The sequence below is a fragment of the Trichechus manatus genome, unplaced genomic scaffold (assembly GCF_000243295.1).
Source record: "Trichechus manatus latirostris isolate Lorelei unplaced genomic scaffold, TriManLat1.0 scaffold00007, whole genome shotgun sequence".
NCBI lineage: Eukaryota > Metazoa > Chordata > Mammalia > Sirenia > Trichechidae > Trichechus > Trichechus manatus.
Window position 1 is genome coordinate 4,492,923 of NW_004443943.1, and position 24,673 is coordinate 4,517,595.

General features: G+C 39.2%; 1 protein-coding gene across 1 annotated transcript in view; it reads left to right on the forward strand.

Annotated features, from left to right (window-relative positions):
- ANK3 (ankyrin 3) overlaps positions 1-24,673 on the forward strand; it is a 742,532-nt gene that overhangs the window by 516,574 nt on the left and 201,285 nt on the right. The window contains exons 6-8 of the mRNA XM_023739341.1: positions 4,250-4,348; positions 7,285-7,470; positions 9,385-9,483. Of these exons, the coding sequence (XP_023595109.1) occupies positions 4,250-4,348; positions 7,285-7,470; positions 9,385-9,483 (384 nt within the window). The remainder of the gene's footprint in view (positions 1-4,249; positions 4,349-7,284; positions 7,471-9,384; positions 9,484-24,673) is intronic.

Genomic DNA, 24,673 nt, shown 5'->3' on the forward strand with positions numbered 1-24,673 from the left:
GTTAACCAATGTCATAAAACAGCATGTGTGTTACTGTTACATGAGAAACTATCTGTTCTGTAAGCCTTCACCTGAAGTACAATAAAATATTAAAAAAAAAAAAGCACACTTGGTTTGGTTTAGTCTTTGTTCATTCTGGAAATGAATACATGAATATAGTTATAACCTAACCCCATAACTCATTGCCATCAATTCCGACTCATAACGACACTATAGGACAGAGTAGAACTGCCCCGTAGGGTTTCCTATGCTGAAATCTTTGTGGAGGCCACATCTTTCTCTGGCAGAGCGGCCGGTGAGTTCGAACCCCTAACCTTTTGGCTAGCAGCCGAATGCTTAACCATTGTGCCACCAGGGCGCCTTTGGTTATAACCTACATTTTGTTAAATTATATAAATTTATAGTCACAGTTTCTCATTTTATCTTTCAAGATAAGGCCTCAATCAAGCTTTTATCATTATTCACTATGGCCTTTTTATAACCATTTTAAGTGCACTGGGTTTCGTTGGCCTTGTTCGTACTGATTATCTTTAGATACCATGAGCCTCCTGTTTTTTATGGATCCGCAGAACTCCAGTGATTTCCTCCTACTTCTACTGCAGCCATGGCAATGCTACCTCTAGGGCCCTTAAAATTAAGTACCAGTGTCATGGAAAGGGAACTGCACAGTGCTTCCAACTACAGGCTTTGTTGTATATTTGCTCTAATTTCATTCTATTTCCCAGCAACTGTAACTTTGTTACATGGTCTATGTCAGTTATTCTGATTTCCTATTAGCATTCACTTGGGATGATAATGATACCAGTAACGAATGATATAAAGTTGATTATGGCCAAGTATAATGCTTTAAGAGAGGTTCAGACCAGCTAACTACAATAGAAGCATCATACTTTTAAACTGATTTTTAATAAGTGCCCCTATAATATTTTATTGGGAAATAGACAGGTTCTAAGATCTATTGGGAAAACTATTCAATTCTTCCCCCCACCCCCAAGGGAGGAAGAATAAACTTTCTCTTTTAAAGTTGGCACATATTCTTGACTAATGCTTACAGAAGCCATGGTTTTAAATCTTCCCTGCAATATTTAGAAGAAGCTACATTTGAGATAAAATCCTAACCAATTTCTGTTTCAATTTATATACATTCCACACTGATGATGAAATGAGGAAGAAGAACATAAGCTGTGAAATTCCCTGTTACTTACAGCTGGGCTTGAAATGCAGGCCACACACACAGTGCACAGCAAAGCGTTCCCCCTTCATCTGAGACTTGCCCTCATATGCCTTCTGAACTGCATCGTTCCGTGGACAGAATAAGTAATGAGATGACCAGGCAGCAGAATGGAGTTCCCCTGATGATTCCCAGTAGCAACTCTTCATTCCCCACTCCTATGGTGGGGAAGTTAGGTCCTGTTGAAGTCAAACCGATGGGTATGATCTGGATAGAGTCTGTCTGACCTGTGACCTTCTATCACACCTTAATTCTAATGGATCTTCTAAAAAATCAGTATCATATATGAATCAGTGCAAACCCATCACCAAGCTTTTAATATCTAATTAAGGGCAGCACTTTAAATGTACGAAGGCTGGCTATAGGAAGCTAGACATTCACAGATAAATATGATTAAATGAAATCACAAATGGACTTTTATTTTTTGTTAGGGGGTTATGATGTAGCATGCCTCACTATTGTCTACAAAATTATAAGTCTGCAGATTGTCTGCTTATGATAACATCAGTATAAATGCTTGGAGCAGAAGGTATTGAAGATATTGGATAAAATCAGACATCAAATAGCATACTTGCTGTATCATGAGCTGTTCTGCCTTTTGAGAATTGAGTCTATTGTTGCTACAGAAAAGAAAATGTAAATTGGGCACCCATATGTTCCCTCTGGCCAACTCTTTGATTTGGAAATTTCCTAAATTAGGAAATTAATATAAAAACAGTGGTGTGCTTTTTTTCTCAGCATGGATTTGTAGCAAAATATAATTCTACATGTAATCCATAGACTACTGAGAAATAATATTTTGTGTTATACTTTCATTTCTCCTTAATCATCATCAACTACAATCTTGCAATGCTTTGTAATACGCAGTAGGTGAGAAAAAGATAGTGTCTGATGTTAAGTCAGCTCTATACTGTAGTCAGCTGTCAGCATATGTTTAATTCCTGAAAGTATAATTTAATGTCTTATTAATTAATTAAAAATAATTTACCTACACTGTGTTTTTTAAATCTTTATTGATTAAAATCAAGTATATACACACACATATGCATATTCATTTGTATGTTTTTAAAATAAAAGTGAAAAACAGCCTTGCTACATGTGATGCCATCTGATTTTTTTTGTTTTAATTATACTTTAGATGAAGGTTTACAGAACAAACCAGCTTCTCATTAAACCGTACATGTATTGTTTTATGACATTGGTTAACAACCTCATGACATGTCAGTACTCTCTCCCTTCTTGACCTTGGGTTCCCTAGTACCAGCTTTCCTGTCCCCTCCTGGCTTCTAGTCCTTGCCCGTGGGCTGGTGTACTCCTTTAGTCTCATTTTGTCCTATGAGTCTGTCTAATCTTTGGCTAAAAGGTGAACCTCTGGAGTGACTTCATTACTGAGCTAAAAGGGTGTTCAGGGGCCATACTTTCAGGGTGTCTCCAGTCTCTGTCAGACGAGTAAGTCTGGTCTTTTTATGAGTTAGAATTTTGTTCTACATCTTTCTCCAGCTCTGTCCAGGACCCTCTATTGTGATCCCGGTCAGAGCCGTCAGTGGTGATAGCTGGGCACCATCTAGTTGTACTGGACTCTGTCTGGTGGAGGCCATGGTAGTTGTGGTCCATTAGTCCTTTGAGACTAGTGGAGTATGTTAGATGGCCACTCACAGGCTTTTAAGACTCTAGATGCTACTCACCAAAGTAGAATGTAGAACATTTTCTTTATAAACTATGTTATGCCAATTGAGCTAGATGTTTCCTGAGATCATGGTCCCCATAGCCCTCAGCCCAGCAGTTCGGTCCCTAAGGGAGTTTGGATTTGTCCGTGGAGCTTCCATGACCTTACCCTGAACAAGTTGTGCTGGCTTGCCCAGTATTGTGTACTGTCTTACCCTTCACCAACACTACCACTTATCTATGATCTATTTAGTGTTTTTCCACCCCTACCCCTCCCCTCCCTGTAACCATCAAAGATTGTTTTTGTGTGTAAACATTTTGCTGAGTTTTCATAGTAGTGGTCTCATACAATATTTGTCATTTTGTGATTGACTTATTTCCCTTAGCACAGTGCCCTCCAGATCTGATATTTTTTGTTCAATTCTGTACTCTTTGATTTTTTTGTAAAATGCTGATCATGCCCCACATCACTAAATTGATTTTTTCTCACACAATATTGAATCTCAATCTAGTGTAACATACATTGTTCTAGAGAATAAACATACATTTGGAATATATTTTTAATAAGAAAGTGAAGATGTAATGTGCACCTTCGTTTGCTTGAATTCAAGCTCTTTGACAGTGTGGGAACATTTTATACAAGTGTGTGCACACTCACACTGTGGATGGATGGATGGATAGATGGATAGATATAGATATTCTGAACATAAAAATACTATACTTTTGCAAAAAGTTCAAGGACCAACAACAAACATATTGGTCTAACTGGACTCTACTTTGAATTTGAATTATCCCATCCTGGAAATTGGTGTTCCTGCTTTTGCTCTAAGTGACCTCATCTGTGGTAAGTTTGAAGCTATTTGAAATTAGTATCTTTTTTTTCCAAAGCAGGAACTATTTCAGATGCTTAATTTTATGTGAAAATACTACATTTTTTATTTAAAATACATAATTAGTACTTGGGAGCTATGATGATCAAATGTATTCTTTATTTCCCCCCATAGCATCTAGTATAGTCCTTGACTAATGGTAGGTTCTCAATAAATGGTTGATGATTAAATGAATGTACTTACTTATCTAAAATGGATATATTTGTCTGCATTACACTTTAACTATTAATTATGAACTACACTTAAACTATAAATTATGAAATGTCATTGTAAATTAAGTTTTAATTATGAATTATGCTTAAACTATGGTGCTGAGGTTTTCTAATAAATATGAATATCCACATTAAAGTATTATTAAAATTATATGTGAGCATTTCTGGGAATGTATAATATCATCAGTACAACAGAAAAATAGGCTGGTTTTAGAAAGCTGCAGACAAACACTTTGTTTCTTAATTTGCAGAATGGTTTCACTCCACTGTATATGGCAGCCCAGGAAAACCACCTGGAAGTTGTCAAGTTTCTTCTTGACAATGGTGCCAGCCAGAGCTTGGCCACAGAGGTAAGACACCTTAGTTTTTAATACATGTAAGTTTACAAGTTCATGGGGCATTTTGTTCAACCTGGAGTTGTAACATTGAGAATTTGTCCCACTGGTATTTCAATTGCAGTTGTATATTAATGCATGGGTTCATAAGTTTTTATGAAATATGTTAGAAAGTCTATTTTTAATCTTTAAAGATTCTACCATTGCATAGATGCCCTTTCTGCTTTTAAATGCATTACTCTGCCCTATACCCGAGCTATTTATCTAATATTTAACGTATTGTTGAGAATACATTTTTGTCCTTATAATTTTACCTCGAAGGCAACCATTGTTTTGAAATATTTTAGTGATTAATATTGGCTTTCAATTCGTTTTTCCCAAACTTAAGTTAGCCTAATTATGACAACTGAAATTGTATATTTCTAAATTTAATTAATTCATATATCTAAACAAAACTAGTAAACCTGTTGCCACTAAGTGGATTCCAACTCATAGCGACCCTATAGGACAGAGTAGAACCGCCCAACAGGGTTTCCAAGGCTGTAGTCTTCATGGAAGCAGATGGCCACATCTTTCTCCTGTGGAGCAGCTGGTGGGTTTAAACCGCTGACCTTTTGGTTAGCAATCGAGCACTTAACCACTGTGGCACTAGGGCCCATTAACAAAACTATTATGCCTTTTTAAGTATGAGATAAAAGTGATATTTGAAAACAGATTTGCAATCTTGAAGAATTATTTAAAACTAGGAAGTTATGTGTCGTTGGTACAATCTTAGATAATACAGTTTATTTTTTTAAATAATCCAGATGGAAGATTATGATCACTTTAGAAGTGTGTCACTACAAATTTATTGCTAATTAAGAACCAATAGTGCGTATTCTTTAGTTTTACCAAAATAGTGAATTAGAGCAGATTCCGGGTTATTCCTGTCATAGTACCGCTTCTCTTTCTTGAGTTCTGATGTGTTTCTTGAGTGTCACGGGAAAGATGACAATGAAGGAACCACATATAACTTCACCCACCTTTTGAGATTGTGCTTTCTGAGGAAACCACTAAATAATTGAACAGGCAATTCACACACACACAAAATACAAATGACCATAAATATACAAAAAGCTTTTCATCCTCACTCATAATCAAAGAAATGTAAATTTATTAAACAGCTAAAGAATGAGATCCAGTCTTTTGCTATTTGATGAGAAAAAATTTGAGGAAACTAACATTCCTACAATATTGGTGAGATTGATAATTGGTTCCAAGACTTTTGCAGAACATTTGGCAATAAATATCAAAAATTAATATTCACATACCTTCTTCTTACTTCTTTGAGGTAAATTCATTTGCTCAGTTGTTCCACAAGTAATAATTAAGTACCTAGGGTATGCCGGACCCTCCATAGGCGGTGAAGATACATCCTTCAGCAACCAGGGCGTGGACTCCACTTTGATGGAGCTTAAAGCGTATTTCCTGTCTGCTTTTATTTTTCTATTAAGGATAACTGCACAAAGCAAACCAAACTATTTAAACTCGATTTGGAATAAATCTGGAGCTACTAATTTTAGCTGCTAACACCTTGGAGCTGGTCTCTTTGTGTCTTTAATTGGCTCGTGCCAGAAGCACATTCTTGGTGGTGCTAATCATCTCAGTTGCGGCTTATTTTCTGGTGTAAAAGTGGTTCTCTTTATGTCTGAGCCCCATGGACTTAAAACTTCCTGTCAGGGGAAAGGTGGCCATTTTGTTTTGATTCAGAACGAAGGTGGGCTGTCATTTTTACTCCTTAGATTTTGTTCAGATTTTAAAAGTTAGATACCAAGTTAACCCTTAATATACAATTTTCCTGTTACCACTCTGTCCTTTAAAACTTGTATTTTCCTTTTTTTTGTAAAAATAATGCATCACATATAAATGATAAATCCAATACAAAGCCAAAAGAAGAAAAGTTTATTGTTAATTTTACCTTGCAATAACATTTTATTTATGGATCCAGATTTTTTGTACATGTACACAACACATACATTTATCTTTATGAAAATAAGATCATACTTTTATAATTTTATGTAGATTGCTTTTTTCTCATACGATTAAATTATAAACTTCATTTTATAAGTATAAACCTATAAGATCATTTTGGTGACGTCTCAGTTGTATCCAGCCTTTCTCTGTTATTTTATTTATGGCAACAGGGAATGTCCTTCTGGTTACCTTGGTGCTCATCCTTTTCCTCTTTCCTGTCTTAGGTAGTAAATAAATTTGAAGGAGGTAGATAGAGCTGCAGAGAGAGGATGAAGACATTTCAGGGTGGGAAAAAAGAACATAGGTATGGATGCCCAGGGCAGGTATTAGCCTGCATGTCCATGGTTAGCAAGGAGACTGGAAGAAGGGATTTATACAGGAAAATAGGGGCAATATTGTCCATCAGGTGCTTTGGGCCAATATTTTTCGTGTCCTTGAAAGTAAGTGTGCTGATTTGCATTGAGTCAAATAGGTAGTAGGAGCTCTTATCTGTTTTCCAGCAAGAGGAAAGAATGATAACAGTGGTCTTTTAGGAAGACCACAAGACATCAGTATGCAGGGAACCAGGTTTCTCCTTTTCCCTTACAAATGCTCTTCCTTGGGAGTGGTCTTCTATTTTGTACTACAGCAACTGCAGAAATAAAATATTATGACCCAAATAAAATCATAGGTGACTTACTTGCCAATTCTCTACTAAAAACATCTTATTAAAAGTTCTTCTGATAGGGAAAATACCCACAAATGTTACAGATTTCTTACTGTTTTTTGCTTTGGCAATACGTATTTTGAAGATGCCTTTTGCAGTGTATATCCACTGCAATGCACTAGCTTTAATAACCCGAAATAAAAATTCACACTCGGTTGCCTTCTTATTTGTTAACTGAATAAAAATAGAAAATACCTAAGGGACCAATCTTGACCCATCCCTTTCTTTGCAGGATGGCTTCACACCATTGGCAGTAGCTTTGCAACAAGGTCACGATCAAGTAGTTTCACTCTTGCTAGAAAACGACACGAAAGGAAAAGTGCGCCTCCCAGCTCTGCATATCGCTGCCCGAAAAGATGATACGAAAGCGGCCGCCCTGCTGCTGCAGAATGACAACAACGCAGACGTGGAGTCGAAGGTGAGGCATCAGGGAAACAGGCTTTCACACAACTGTGTTATGGTAGACACCCAACCTTTAAGAATGCCGGTGTCCCTTTTGGCAAGCTTATGCCAAACACTCAACTTCATTGAAAGCAATACAAATGCCCGTCCAAATTAACCTATCGAAGGCACATCTGCTTAGCATGAAAAGCTAGGAGGGACCGTAGGTGCTATTGCCCTGTGCATGCTAAAGGGAGGCCACCTCAAAAGAAATTGATTTAGAGGCACCTGACGGTTTCCTTCCTTTATTGCATTTTTTTTTTTTTTTTTAAGCATTTAACACTTTCTGCTCAAACACTTCTGCTCAAACATTAGGGTGAAAGTAATACAAAATACTAAAGAAGATGTACACAAAGAAACCTTTGGTTGATAGCTAAGATGACAGGCAGCACCCCTTGTGTTGATCAGCTGTGGAAAGCATGCTGGCAGCGAGACGGTCACAGCCCTACATTCCCATTGTCTTGACGTGTATTACTTGAAAGTCTCTTTTAAGGAAACGTGACATTTGGGATAGGCCATCGTGTAGCCCTTCATCCAGTCTAGCTTTCTTTCTGTGCCTGTGGTGCTTCCATCCTAGCTTGCACCCTCATTACTTAGCTGCCGTGAGCTTTCTGCAATCCATATCATCGATAGTGAACTAACCGTTCATTTTTTCCTCCTCTTTGCTTCCAAATGTGTTAACCTAGATGGTGGTGAATAGAACAACAGAGGTATATATACATATATACATATAATCTGTATCTGCATCATCACATTCCCATTACTTAGCGCTGCTGCTTCATTTCTTTCCCCTCTTTTTTGCATCGCCTTCTGTAGGCTAGATCCCTGCTTTATACCCCTGCCCCCAAAGTAGCATGTGCCAGAGAAGATAGTAGTTTGATTGCCAGGGCTTTCTGCAGCTGACCTGGTGTTGAAAAGGAAGGATGAGAAATCCTCAAAACTTAAGAGTATTGCAGTAGAGTTGTGTGAGATGAAGAGCTTTGAGACATAGATGCTTATCAACTCTACCTAAAGCTGCAGACAACCCTGTCATTCTACTCATCCAGGACCGATTCTTTAGGGCTCTGCATGACACTTACCCTCAGTGGTGTCAGCAAAAGGAAAGTTGTCTCAGAATGGTACCAGTATGACCCACCCTTCAGTAATATTGTCAGTAAAGTAGCTAGCATGGCTAAGAGGCTTGCTAACAATTTAGAAACGCATCTAGTTCCTATAAAGTTTCAGTCTTTGGGGACTAAGTGATTCGCTGCATGTTTTAGCATTTTTAAGGAAGTAAAATGACCTTGGTATGCATAAACCAGGAAAATGTGTTATTGAATAGGCATTTGCTAATAAAGAGACCCACTTGTGGATTCTTTATGGAATGCAGTTGCCCATTGGGCAAGACCAATTTTGTGGTAGTACCTCTTCCAAAAAAAATTACTTTTATCATTAAAAATGACCTTTACTACTGATTAATTTGAAACTATGTTGAATATATAAAACCAAGTGAATTTTGACAAAGAGTTTCAGTGGACAATTCTGTCATCAATAAAAAATTAAGATAAAAACAGTTGTACTAATAAAGCTTTCTTTGATCTATAAAGATTTTTCTTGTCATCCCTATTTTAATTCTTTCAAAACATTGGCTTCTATATAGTTCTGCCGCTGGATTACTAAAATTGCCCTATCTCTGCCCTTGGTTTCTCCCTGGCTATTCCTCTGCCTGTCACTTTGGGGTTACTTAGAAACCCTGTGAACAATTGGCACTGATTGAAAACCAGTACAGAATGGAACGTGGACCTCAGCATATTTTGCTTCCTCATTTTTAATTGGGCAGGGCTATGATATTAACCTCTCAGACAAGGGTCTAGCAGGAATCAATTGAACGTCTGCTGTGTTTTCTTTACAGAGTGGCTTCACTCCACTCCACATAGCTGCTCACTATGGAAATATCAATGTAGCCACGTTGCTGTTAAACCGAGCGGCGGCTGTGGATTTCACCGCAAGGGTAAGAGCACTGCAATATAAACTGCCTTTAAGACATTTGAACTGATTTGTAACTCCCCTAACATCGACTCAATTCCGACTCATAGCGACCCTGTAAGACAGAATAGAACTGCCCCATAGGGTTTTCAAGGAGCGGCTGGTGGATTTGAACTGCCAACCTTTTGGTTAGCAGCCGAGCTCTTAACCAGCGTGCCACCAGGGCGCCTTCCTAACATAAGGAAGAGGTAAAAGCTATGATTTTCTATTTATACGAGTGCTTTTTTTTTTTTTGTTTGTTTGCTTGTACAGGTGTGCCTATCTCCTAACAGAAAAAGTAAACCAAGCTCATAAGGCGAAGGGGTGATAAATATATAAGTATATAGAATATTAGAAGATGTGATTCAAGTCATCATGGCTGGTAGCTACAAGCTGTTACCCAAGTTGAAATTTCTAAGCCTGTTAGAAATAGGTCAGGTGGTACTAATGGCCCTCGAGATCAGGATCTTGACCTTACTGATGGAAATGTGCTAGGATATCTGGGTGAGGCCCAAACGTCAACAACCAAATAATAGAGACCCTCTTTGCCTTTATTGTCCATCTACTACAACCCTTCATAACGGGTAATAGTGTTCTGTAACCTGAGCAAGCTCGTATTCATAAAGGAGTTACGGTATCATGTGTACCACTGGACAGCACGTTGGACATCCAAACCGTGATACTGCTCTGAACATAAAAACTGGTTCTAGTGTAGGCGAAGTCATCAGAAATATCTTTGTCAGAGGTAGAAATGAAGTAGGAAGCAGGGTGGAGAGTAGTGGCTAAAAGTGTGGACTTGGGATTCAGACTCCCTGGGTTCAAATTTTGTTCCAACCTTTAGCCTGTGTCCATCAGTTTTTTCATTATAATTGGAAATAATAATAATAATCAAAATAAAATAAGATCACTCTGCTCTCATTGGGTCACTGTGAGAATTAAAAGAGATCATTCTAACAGAAAAAGTGCCTGACATTTCATCATCGTCAATAGCAGCAGAACAGTAGCATTTTTGAACATTGTATTCAAAGTATTAATTTTTGCTTAAACCTCACTTGTTAGAAGAGAAATGAGACTCGATCAAATAGAGTACAGTACTAGTACACGTAGCAGCAGCCTGAGTGGCACGAGTGGTTAAGTGCTTGACTACTAGCCAGAAGGTTGATGGTTCGAACCCACCCAGAGGTGCCTTGGAAGACAGGCCTGGCTGTCTGCTTCTGAAAGGTCACAGTCTTGAAAACCGTGTGGAGCGGTTCTACTCCACACACATGGCATCGCCGTGAGTTGGAATTGGCTTGGCAGCAACAAAACACTAGCAGCAGTGGTTACGGTAGCATAAGAGCAGTATCATTTTTGAAGTACTGACTGAGTGGCAGATGGCCAGGCTAAGCATTTTATCTCATTTTTTCCTAACATCAAGAAAAGTGTTATTTATCCTTGTTTTACAGAAGAGGAAAATGAGGCTTAGCGATAAGAAGCGGTTCATCCAGGAACACAGAGCTAGAAGGTTGGAAGAGACAGAATTCAAGCCTTGCAGCTCTTGGTAGTCTGTCTTCCTTAGACAGCTTAAGAGTTTCATTTTTCTTTTCCCCTTATAATTCATTAGTCCTATAAAAATTAATAAGAGCTCAAATTGTACTAATATAAAGGTTATTTTCTACCTTATTTTCATCAACTTGCTCTAAGTCTTCATCAGTCTAAATGATGTAATACGTGCCAGTCAGATCAGTTTGCTCTATTGCAGTGTTTTATTGCATTAACTACATCCTTAGGATTCAGTGACATAGCAGTCCCCAGGCCTAGTTTGACCTTTTGAAGGACAAAGTTAAACACTTCTTACGTTTGTCATGTCAGTGTTAAAACTGAAGTTCATTTGTTTAAGATACATGCTTGTGGTTTTATTTCCCTAAAGTAACAGTATAATAAAAAACTCATTAAGTCACATCTTCTAATTACAACTTTTGGAAAATGATGCCTGGGTGGGGTTTGAAGTTTGTTTCTATGCCATTGTTCAGAAATTTCCTGATGGCGCTGAAAATAAGAAGATTGGGGAAATGTTTAAGCAATTGAAGAGGACAAATTACAGTATTAGTCAGACTCCTTCAGGCAATTCCAAAGCATCCATTTACATTAAAAAAATGACTGTGGTAGTTACAAATAATGCTTATTTATTGATTAAAGATCAATGGAGTTCTTAGACCCATGTTGTTAACCTTGTCTCAGTTACTGTGTGATTTAAAAAATAATCACACTGTACTTTTGTTTAAAATACGTTAGAATTCAGCCTTTTCACTGATTTAGAAAAGGATTTTCCCCAGTGATTCTTAATTAACGCAGCCTAATAGCATTAGGAGATTCTGAGCTGAAGGCTGTGGCAGAATCTGATTATACTTACAGGAGGCCTGTGTTGTTCCTTACCCCCAGATAACCTCTGCTGCTGTCTACAGTTGATGGTGGATGACGTGCTTTAGGGTGTCTGAGAAGAGCTGGTCTTCATAAAGCACTTAAACTGAGACAACATTTAGTTGCCTAAGAAATCCATTTTAGGTTACAAATGTCTAGTAATTTTTGTTACATAATAATCCAGCCTTTCTAGTTTTATACTACAGAGGCCTCTCGCTTACCCCCTCAGTGGGGTCTTTCTAGGTCACAGCTCTCTCAGGAATGTAGCAGAAATAGCAGGTGAGAGTAGGATGCCCTGGAACATAGACGGGATCGAATTTTACCTGGTTAGAACAACAAAGGGACCATCATTAAGCCTCGTTTGCTAAGAACCGGCTGCAAATCGTAACCATAAATCATATGCTTCAGGAACCAGATTTGGATAGAGGTATCGATTAGATGGTTAGGGGTAAATTCAAAAACAACATCAACCTTTGGCTTACAGGACCGTGATTTTGGGTTTCTGGCTGTGACCGAATACAGTAGAGAATTGAGGCTTTAGATCATTGAAGAAAGGCAGATACAGTCTCCCAGTTCCCCGTAGATCAGGGCATGACCCAGAGAATTAGGCAACCTGCTAACAAAGACAGCTGGAGAATAGGAGCAAGGACTATATTTCTGGAATCATTCCCTGCACGCAGGAGGTATTCATTTCCAAAGCAGATAAGAGAAACAAACGGGGTGTAACTAACGGGAGTACACAATAGAACGGATTGCTTTTTATGCTTCTTTGTAGTGCTGGCTAATTTATGCAGCAATAAAGCTGATCGCAGCTAATGATGGATGTTACAGCCTCAAGTATCAACTATGGTAACGGATTTATGTAACACATTCCTACCTGTTTGATTAACACCTTCCCCGAGATTTGTATTATGACATCAGCTTTGGTTTTCGCACTGTGATTTTGCTATGTATGTGTAAGACAACCTGTCTGACATCTATATTTCCTTTCTGATTATCTGTGGAGACCTGTTCAGCCTCATGGGTCCATGCAGGGAGTTAATGCAGTAGCTGCTGAATGCTGCAATGCAGCGTCAGCTTTCTCTATTCTTTGAACTGAGACTGCTGGGATGGTGTTGACACCATCTGAATTTATTCGTGACCCTTGCTCTCTTGGCAAATCAGACTAACTGTCTTGCGGAAAAGGATGTAACTAAGATATACCAGCGCTACTGCTGATTATCATTCCAGTAAGGAGCATTTATGCGTTGGAGTTACGAAAGGCCGAATTATATTGTGTAGATGCCTGCAGAGTTCCTTTTATTGATTGAAGAAGATAGATTAATACTTTGCTGGCGAAGAGTTATTCCATCATGTATAAGGGACTACCTAACCTAATCTTCACTCTTGCCATTGACCTTTCTCTTGTAAATTATTACCCAACTGCCCATTTTGAGAAGATAATTGAATATAAAGTGTCCTTCTGCTAGTCTTGTTGCTTAGTGGGTTTTTTGTTCTCTGAGAGAATTAGGCATTTATGTGTTTAGGATTTATACCTTGCTTGTTTCCAGAAGGATTTCAGGTTGTTTACAGATGAAACTATACAAAGTAAGACATGGTAGGATAAAACAGAAAGTAAAGGTTACCAGATGGCTGGAGGAAGCCAGTGAATAAAACTGGAGAACTCATTTAGGCCTTGAGGACTTTGAGAGATGTAGTGGAAATGGAAGCTTAGGTTATATAGTTTCCATTTTTTGGAAAGGAAATTTTATAATCACCTACAGAGACAATTATTTTTTATGAAATAACTCACACATGATTTTTTCATATGAACCCTTATATTAAGAATGGTGAGTTACATAGTTGAAAACAACTTTACTACATTTCAAAAGACTAAGTTCCTACTGCTCCATATAGCCTGTGGATGCTAATTCTAATCTGAGAAGGCCCCTTGCGATAGAAGCTGTAAGACTGTGGTCCCAGTACTTAGCGTTGTGATGTTCTCATTGCATATTATAGAACTTGGTGTGTGTGTCTCAGATCATTGACTAGTTAACATGTCCATTGGCCTGCCGTTCTCAAATATCAGATGTTTTAAACAAGTGCTGGTAGGTGCTAGACCATAGTTGGAGCTCTACTGAGTTATAAGAAAGTTTTCTTAAGATATTTTTAGTTAAAGTGAGAGCAGTGCTTTTAGATACTGTAACTACTAAATCTGTTGGGAGAGAAATAAGAGAGTCCGATTTACATTCTGCCCAAACAGAAGGCCAACAGGTTCAGCACATGCATGAGCAAAACAATGCCCTTGGATAAACATTATTCAGAGATTTTTTTTTTTCTAAATTGAATTCAACTTAGCAAATATTTATAGAACAACTACTGCATGCTAGCCCCTGGAGATTTAAACTTGAGTAACCTACCATCCTTACTCTTCTAACTGTCCAGGCCTCAAAGTGCTAAACCATATAGCAGAATCTCTCCCTGAATTCTCCAAAGCACAACTATAACGCCAAACCAGACTTTAAAAAAAAAAAAAAAATAGAGGGATTGACGAGAATTCAAAGCAGAAAGGCAAACCTGAAGGACACATCTTTGGCAACACCTTCCTCCTGGTCATCGCCAAAGGCCCCCAAAGGCAGTTATGTTGGAGAGTCTTCCCAGTGTGAACCATTTTTTACCATGTCTCTCCTAGCCACAGTCCAGGTCTCTTAACCTTCTCTGGGGCCCTGTGAGAGGGGAAAACCCCATTTTCTTTACATTTAAGCTATATAGTTCCGTAGCCACTAACTTCATGTAGCTATTTAAATTTTAATTAAAATTAATTTAAATCAAAAGAAATTAAAAGTTCAGTTTCTCAGTCCAAAAGCCATATTTCAAATGCTCCATATGGCTAGTAGCTACTCTGTTGTACAGCACAGACACACAACGTTTCTATCATCCACAGATATGTAATATTTCCAACAGTTCTTTTGGACAGTGGTGTGACACTATCAGTCATAGACCTTCCTTCCCTTCCATGTCATATTTATCTCAAAATGTAATTCCTCCCTCCCCCCGTCCCAAGGAAAATGGTCCTTTAAATAGCTGTGCAGAGCAGTTTTCTCCTAATAGACTCGACCCTTTCGATTCCTAAAGATTTTCATCTTTCCCATTATACAACCAGAAACACTACCACCGTGAACAGCAACAACAGTAAAACTTCAGTCTTCTTCCAAAGAGGCATAGAAAAATTACTGGAAACTTTAAAATAGTAGTTTCTCCCCAGTTCATGCTATGGAGTTTTCAGAAATACTGGAAATTGAGATAAATCTCAAGAGAGGTCTTCAGTTACCAGAGATTATGCCCCATGATTACTCAACTTCATTGAACCTCAGTTTTATAATCCGTGTAAGGGATTCTTGTATGAGTTAAATGAGAGTATAAACCTTCTTCAAAGGCACCTTCTCTAACCTCTAGGATAGCTTCATCCTCACTATCTGTGTCATCCCACCCTGTATTTTACCTCTCGTAGGAGGCATCAAATGCTATTTTATTGATGTGATATTGTCTCTCTTGAGCACTCGGTTACTCTAAGCCACTCGAAAGCTGAGATGCCTTATTGACGCTATCTCACCAGCTCCTGGGCCAGAAGGTGGTACCTGTATTCTCCCAGTGTGGCCACAGAGAATGTGTTACTTACCAATTAGATTTTTTGCAAGAGGAAAGCACTGTATTTCAGGGAACCATTCCCCACTGTAATAAAAGCAAGAGGGCAGGACCTTTGGTTTTTTAGTTTGTTTTATTTTGTTTGTGTGTGTGTGCGTGCGCGCGCATGGGATAAATAGATATGTAACAAAACATTTGCCATTTCAACATTTTTTACCTGTAAAATTCGTTGACATTAATTACATTCATCCTGTTGTTCAGCAATCACCATTATCCATTTCCAAATTTTTCATCACCTTTAACAGAAGCTATGTCCCTAAGCAATTAGCCTTTTCCCCTCCCTCCTCCCCACCGCTGGTCACTATTAACAAACTTTGGTCTGTATACATTTGCCTATTCTTGTCATCTCATGTAAGTGAGATCATACAATATTTGTCCTTTTGTGATTGGCTTCTTTCACTCAGCATAATGTTTTCAAGGTTCATCCCTGTTGTAGCACATATAAGAATGTCATTTCTCTTTATGGCTGAGTAATATGCCAGTATGTGTATACCACATTTTGTTTATCTATTCATCTGTTGATCGACTTCTTTTTTTGCTGCCTGACAACCCTTTATCTGTCTTTCATGAAATGGTACATTTGATGTACTAGTGGAAGGAATGTTGAGGCCACATTCCATTCAGCCAGAGGGCTGCAGATGTGAAGGAGACCCCGCCTGTTACAGCCTTCCATTCTTCCACCGGTGAAAGTTATAATAATAAGGATAAAAAATAGTTATAATTTATTAAGTATTTACTAAGTGACGGCATCTTTGTTAAGCATTTTGCGTACACTATCTCAGCAATCTTTTGAGAGGTGTAATAAGAGGTATTTATAGCTCCCTCCCACATCCTGTTCTTCACCTCATTTTCAAGACTTAGAATTCCTCAAGGTCAGACCTGTGTCATATTACACGTTTTGGAATCCCTAGCACATAGACTGGCATCTGGCACTAGGAGGGACTCAATATATATTTCCTGACATCAAGAATAAATAAATAACTTCTGGGCCTCCTAGTTTACTACTGGACACCCAGCACCTATGTAAGACTGCTTTTCTCAAGTCTCCGTACCCATCCCCCCAAATCAAAATTCCCGTTACTTCAGACTGAACGTCACCTGATGTCAGGGAACTGCTTCACAAACTGACACCAGCTGCATCAAGGGAGATGGAAAATCCATAGGATTCTAATAGTGGATTTTTAGCCCATTGCACCAAAGCCAAGTGTTGAACTTGAGATGCAAGGGCAAGTTTATTTGAGCAGCGAGGAGACTAAGTTATTCAGCCATGAAGATGGCATCGGGAAACTAGCCTAGAACAAAGAGCTAGTTACTGTTAATGAGGATTGCTGCCAAGCTTCTTTCAGTTAAGGATGTTTTCAGCAGGGCCTTGGGCTCTAGGCTATGAAGACCAAATCAAGACTAGAATCAGAGGGTGCTAGAAAGGACATCAGTTCTTGGAACATGGAGAAGAGGTGAGCATCGCTGCCAGTAAGTGTGGCTGACTTTAGTAATGATTTTTAACGATACAGGACTTCTGGAGACTCAGCTTTGGTTTGTGTGGTGACACTTTTACAAATACCTTTTTAAAGTATGTCTTCCTCTCATTACACAATTAATTTTATGAGAAGATACAGTAAAGCAAAATAAAGTCCTGCACATTATCAGTACCCTTATATATATTTTTTTAACATTTGGATGTCTATTCTTAAAGATTCCAAACACACAACATAGACACATTCATTTTTGTTGATCCAGATTTTCAAAAGTAAAGCCAATTTGGTTTCTCTCGTAGTATAGAGTCGAAAGCGTGGAAGACAAAGATGTCTTTAAAAACGGGTTACATATAACCTTCCGATTGAAAGTAGAGGTTTGAGAGCCATGTGGCCTGCATCAACTGTATTCTTGTTGCCGTGGTGATATTAACACTACAAGAGGAACAAGCCAGTAAATAAGCCTTGGGGCAGAGTGAAAGGATGCAGCTTTTATATAGCATTTGCTCCTCTGAGCATGTCACATAGACTCATTCTTGCCTTTTCTGTTCCATTTCCTGAATGCTTCACCAAAGACAAATCTCCTTCATAGCTTTTCTTAATTTTTTTTATCTTAAATCCATTAGCACATTTGAACTCCATTAATATCTTCCTGTGGAAATTCATTTGCTATCTGTGATGTTCCTTGTCTAAAGAGATGACGTTTCTAAGTGGCTGAATAGAGAATGAACAGAGGAGCCCTCAGATACCTGCTGGACCCTTGGGCTGTGTCAGTGGTCACTGATATGGCCCAGGGAAAGTCCCTTCATCACCTGGCCTGCAGTTCTCTTAACCCCCAAATAAAAGAGATGTCAGTCACCAACAGGCCCTTCCTGTCTGGCCAGCCACCTTGTCCAACAGAGATTCAGGCAGCCTTCAGTCTCCATTCCCCTTTCACAATGGAGAGTAGGCATAGTTCAGTGGCAAAGTAAACAGTATTGAAATCATACTGCCAGGGTCCTACCCTCGCCCTGTGGCTTAGTCAGCATGCTCTTAGGCAAATTATTTATGCTTCGGTTTTATCATCTGTAAAATGGGTCAAATAATGTACCTAATGCATAACCTCATTGTAGGGACTGAATGAAATAGCCCCTATAAATCCCTTAGCATAGTGCTTGATCCACAACGCATGGCCAGGGGTCAAGAGGCGTTTGTTGTAGTAATTATTGTTATTGCTTTTGTCTGGAAGGCAACCCACTCATTGTAAGGCATGCTCACCTGTAAAGGCAGGTGGCGTCACGCCAGCACCCCGGAGCACTTTTGGAGGTGGTCAGAAAGGTTGCTTCCCAGAATGTTTGAGTTACAGATTGTTTGCAGTGGTATTTGTCAGCCTGAGAAGACCCGACTTTAAAATACTATTAATATGGAATTGTTTGAGACAGTAAGAACTCTTAATGAGAAACGTCCGAGAAACTGGAAGGTACATATTTCTCTTTCTGTCCCCTTTCTTCTTTGAGTATGTACCCTGCTCCCCACAGTGCTGCATTAAAACTGTTGCTCTGAGAACATTTTTAAATGACCTCAATAAATCCTATTTTGAACGTCTGTGAAATAAAGTTCTATTAAGGTAGGAGCTGGCAGAGCTCACTTTGTTCATTTGCATTTTAAAAGGGAATTATTCGTGAGCTATAGCATTTTCATTGCCTCCAATGAGTACAACTAGCAACAATGGGCCATTGTGCCCGGCTGACTCTCTGCTGTACGTTTAGACACATCATCCAGACTCACTCTCACTAGACAGTGCGTCTGGGTCAGCTCAGATGCCCCCTGGAGCCCTATGAGTGCTGCAGCTTCTTGCAGGGCGATGGGAAAACGTCGCTCTTCTTCCCCGGTGGTTCAAAAAATATATAGGAAGGGCGAAGGGCACCTAGAGTGAAGAGGTTAGGACTTGCCAGTGGCGGTTAAATGACCTTTGGGGAGGAAACCAAGGGGTTGGTGAGCCCCTTGTGGGCATATGCATGACCGTTTACTGGCTGTGTCCCACGTCAAAGCAGGAGGGACCAAGAAAACAAATTCAGGTAGGAGATACAGCATGAACTAGCATAGTTGGGAAAAAAAAATTTTAAAGCTAGGCTGTGATGGAAATTGAGGAATTAAAGTCAGTTCGGAAAAGTGCTTTAGCAAAGAATGGCAGCGGACGCCCAGTTGCACATGTGAGGTGAAATTGGCGAGGCATAGAGAGGCCAGCCTGGGGAGGAGGGGCACCCCGATGCCTGCCCGGACTGAGAACACTGGACTTGAACCTGTGAGTAGAAGAGAATTCTGGCAGATTTTTAAATGAAGAAGTGGAGTAAGGGCAGTGGTGTTCAAGATGCACTCTGACATACTATGTGCTCTGGCATGTGTGTGAAGAGGAAGTGAAGAGACCAGTTCTGAGCTGGGCAAACTCTAGTTGTGTAGGGAAAAGAGCAGTGGACGAGGAGCAGCGCGTTTGACCTGTGGGCGATGCTCTTCTCCTCTGGAGCTGACGTCTCCTGCCGGTGCCATTAGCCAGAGAGGGAAGAAGTACTGCCCTCCTTGGAAGATTTGGAAATTTGTGGGGGCATTTTTGGTTGAGATAAATAGCAATGTCGCAGCTAAAATATCAGTGATAACCCATAGAGACACACTAGATAGAACATCTCTCAACAGCCAGGAATTGCAGAGGTGGGATATCCCAGGTCAGGGAGGAAGGGCCCCGAAGTTGTCCCCTCTCTGTGCTCAGTCTGCGAATGAGTCCCTCAGTGCCTTGCCCTCAAAGTGGGCTAGAAGACCTTGAGGTTCCTTTCAGTTCTTCTGAGAATGACGTGGAAAAAAATTTCACAAAATTCAGACTGATTTAGTAATAGGTTTCATTTATTACTAGATCCAAGGAGCACCCAGTGGATTCAAACTGCTGACCGTTTGGTGAGCAGCTGGAGTTCTTAACTGCTATACCACCAGTGTTTCCTACTAGGTACCAGGCACAGTAATAAGTTTCCTACACATTATTTCATTTATTCCTCACAGCAGTCTTACCAGGCATGAGTATAATTTCCATGTTACAGATTAGGGAGCAAGAAGTTAAATACCTCAGGATTAGGTGGTGGGCCTGGGGTTGAGAAAGTAAAGCAAAATAAAACAATAAAGTAAAATAAACCACACTCAGACTCTGTAGTTCATATTCACATACTAGTTCACAGGCACTGTGAACAAGGCTTTTAACTTGATCCAGACTCATGTCAGGAAAACTGCGACTGGCAACCAGCTAATGATTCCTTGTCTGTCTGCCCCAAGGTTGCAAGATGAATTATGTTTTTGAACTCTAACGGTCATGCTTTGAAATGGACTGTTGATATTTAGAAGCTTAGTGGCCTTAAGGTAAAAATGTACAATGTGTATTTTCTGCTAAGGAAGACAAAGCAGGCTTGTCTCTACAGGAGAGCGAGTCCCTCCAAATCTGAAAATGAAAAACACTTTCTAGTAATCTCCAAGTCAGGGCCTCTCAGAGTTTTTCACAGCTAGTCAACAGCCTCCAATTCCCTTGGTTTCTGATTGAGTAAATCTGGGGTGAGGATTTGCAATCTGTGTTAACACGTTCCTCATGTGATTCTTCTGATCAGGCGAGTTTAGAAAACATTGACCTAGGCCGTGCTGTGAAAGTCTTTCGCTGTATAAATCACCCAAAGCTGAGTCACAGGCGTCTTAAAAACTCATTTGCTGGTAACGGGTTTTTATGTTTATAACCCCTTGATGATATAACCTTGAATTTACATCATATTTTTTGATGCTGTTGATTTTGGATTATCTTTATTTTTCCTAACTTTCTAAGTAACAGGCTCTTGGTCTGGTATGAATAACAATAATATAAATTATTTATATTCATGTTGTGATGGTTGAATACTTTGCTACTCCTTGTTCTAAACTGCATACATCCTATTTTACAGCTTACAAGATACTTTTATGTACAGTACATCATTTGAGACCTGCAAGAATATAGATATTTTTACAGATGAGCAAACAGAGGCCTGAAAAAGTTACTTGCCCCAGATCGTACTAAGGGTAAAGTGCAAGGACAGAGATTTCAATCCAGACCTTCTAACTCATTTTGTTGCCCCTGAGTGTGTGATCATCAGGAGCTGTTGGATCACATTGGGTTGATGGGAGACTGAGTCAGCATGGTGCACACAGGCTACCATTGTCTGGAAGCTGAGGATGGGGTGGCTGCGCTGGCGGTAGTTTGAGTCTTCGCGGTTCCTTAGCACAAGTGCACTGCACCCCACCCCCAAAAAAACCCTGTTGCCATAGAGTCAAGTCCGACTCATACCGACCCCGTGTTTGTCAGAGTAGAACTGCTTTCCATAGGATTTTCAATGGCTGACTTTTTGGAAGTAATTGCCAGGCCTTTCTTCCGAGGTGCCTCTGGGTAGACTTGAACCACCAACCTTTTGGTTAGCAGCTGAGTGCTTGCCTGTTTGCACCATTCAGGGACATATAGGTAGGCAGTTTGCAGCAGACTGCCTTTGTTCTCTCCAAACCATCTTTCTTCAGAAACTTCAAAGACATTGCTTTCAGTTCTTGGCATATTTGAAACTTCAGGAAGAATCTAGTTTATCTGAAGACCAGATGAGGACAGAATACCTGAAAAAGTAACAGTTTCAAGTTAACTGACATCTCCAAAGCCTGTAAGCGTGATTTACTTTCTGGAGGGGGAAGAAAAATATTCAACACAGAAAATAATTTCTTTCCAGATTTATCAGAAATAATATAGGTGTGTGGACAATTTATAATTGTTAAAACCCTTATTGTTTTTTCAGAATTTTAGATGATGGAGTGATACAAAAAGGGGTGGAATTTTTTAATTACAGATATAGCATTCATTAGAAATAGTAGAGGAGATCTGGTATCATTTGATTCACTCATTTTAAATGATTAAAAATTTTTAAACACCTTACTACATATAAAACAATTGGTTACTTTATAATTGAGTTTTAAATGCTACTTTTGATTTAATTACTACATTTCTCACTACTCATAAAAATTTCTAGCAGGGAGGAGCTTTCTTTATTGCAACACAGAAAATAGGCTACTTTTGAAGGAGCTGTCATAGCGACACCTTTAACAAAATATGAGAAAAAGCCGTTAGTTCTTCTTTAAAATGACGGGGCTGAACTAGCCACTCCTTTAGACAGTCAGTATTTTTGTTTTGAGAGACATTGTTTCCTTTTGGTTGGAAATTGAATGTCAGCCATGTTTTCTATATGGAGACTATGCTACTTGGATTCTGAACTAGAGCTAAACATTTGCCCAATTTAAGAAGAGACTCACTATCTGGATGTGTTTTCTCTGCTATGACCCAGTGGAAAGAACCAGCGCAGCTTTCAGAATCAGACAACTCAGGTTCAAATTCCTGCTGGAGCACTTTTTAGTCATGTGGTAACCCCTTCCAGCTTCACTTTGCTAACTTGTGAATTTGAGTTAATAGCCTCTCTCCCCCCCAGTCATTATAGAGATTAAATGAGATAATGCACAAAGAGCTCCATAATCGGTAGTTTGTTTCTTTTTAATTACATTTGTTCCCATGTAAAATAAGGAGTTGCTTGGACTAAGTAAATCAGCATGTGTCATTTTTTTTTTTTTTTTTGGTAACCGAACCTTTGTTATCTAACAAATGCTTACAGGATAAAGCATTTACTATTTCAATTTTCAATGGCCAAAAATTCCTCAATGTTTATGGAGCTATGGAATCTATGAAATGTATACTGAAGATATATATATATTTGAAAAGCACAGGTTGAAAACTACTGGACTAGCTATCTCTAAGAACCCATTTAGCTGTAACATCCAATGATGCAATGGTGGAAGAGGAGTTTGTACTTGAGGGGAGGGACCTAAGACAGGTGTAAATTTCAGCCTTAGTCTTTCTGGCCCACTGGGATTGTATGTACTCACTGAGGGTGTTGGGGTGGGAAGAAGGTGTCCGACATTTACTCTAATTATACTGTCCCTTTCTTCACTACTATATCACTTGAGGGGACAAGAGAGAAGACCCAAGAGTGCCTTATCTAAATTGTTGATTAGCCATCTTCCATTAATCCAAGTGAAAGCCTCTGACAATATTAATGATGAACAGCCTCATATTTTCCTTACAAGATAATAAATAAATCTCTTGAGTTATTTAGAGCTGAACAGATCCAAAGAGTCAGAGCCCGATTTCACCACAGACATCAAATATTGAAGCATTTACTGCTGCCTCTTGGGGAGCTATCAGGTGTCCAATCAAATGGGATTTTGTTGGTCTCTGTGGAAGGAGAGTGAGGTTAAGGAAGTGTCGATGACTCCAGTATCGCCAGTGTCAGTCTCAGCAAGACCTGTGTGGACTTAATCTCCTTATCCAGAGAGCACAGAGAAAACTTGGTATAGAATAAGCGTGCAGTTTGCAAAACTGGAGAAGAGAAAAAGGCTTTTTCTAAAAAAAAGACCTACTTCATTTCATTAAAGCCTCATGAAGAAAAGAGGAAATGGGATGTTACTAACAATGGTGCCCATCTTGTAAGTGCTGACTCTATTATGAAGGAAGGTGGTTGTAGCTGTTAGGTGCTGTGGAGTCAGTTCCGACTCATAGCAACCCCATGTACAACAGAACAAAACACTGCGTGGTCCTGCGCCATCCTCACAGTTGTTGCTGTGCTTGAGTCCATTGTTGCAGCCATGGTGTCACTCCATCTTGTTGAGGGTTTGCCTCTCTTTCGCTGACCCTCTCCTTTACCAAGCTTGATGTCCTTCTCTAGGGACTGGTCCCCCTTGATAACACATCCAAAGTACATAAGACAAAGTCTCGCTTTTCTGGCTTGTAAAGAGCGTTCTGGCTGTACTTCTTCCAAGACAGATTTGTTCATTCTTCTGGCAGTCTATGATATATTCAATATTCTTCACCAGCACCATAATGCAAAGGCATCAATTCTTCTCTCGTCTTCCTTATTCATTGTCCAGGTTTTGCATGCATATGAGGTGATGGAAAATACCATGGCTTGGGTCAGGTGTACCTAGTTTATACTTGTAGTAGAAAACCATCTCAGTTTCATTTATTTAGAATAGTCCTACTTGTGTCAGACTATGAAGGCTGAAGTGTTTTCTTGTTGGTATATTTCGTTGTTTGAAAATTTCCTGGGTGTAGCCTTGAAATCTCAAATCCTTATTCTCGGAAGCATCATTTGTTTCCATGTATTTTGTGGAATTCTCAAGGCGTTAAAAAATTAGGTATTATCACAAAAGTAGTAAAGTACTGATATATGCGACAACATGGACGAACCTTGAACATATCCTACGTGGAAGAAACCAGACACAAAAGGACGCATATTATAAGATTTCATTCATACAAAATGTCCAGAATGGGGAAATACATAGAGACAGAAAGTAGATTAGTGGCTACAAGGGGCTGGGAGTAGGGGGAAATGGGAAGTGACTACTAATGGGTGTAAATTTCTTTTGAGGATAATGAAAATATTCTGGAATTAGATAATGGTGATGGTTGCACAGCTTTGTGAATAGACTAAAAACTACTGAATTTTGTGGTGAACTTTATGGTATGTGAATTATATCTCAATAAAGCTTTTATAAAAA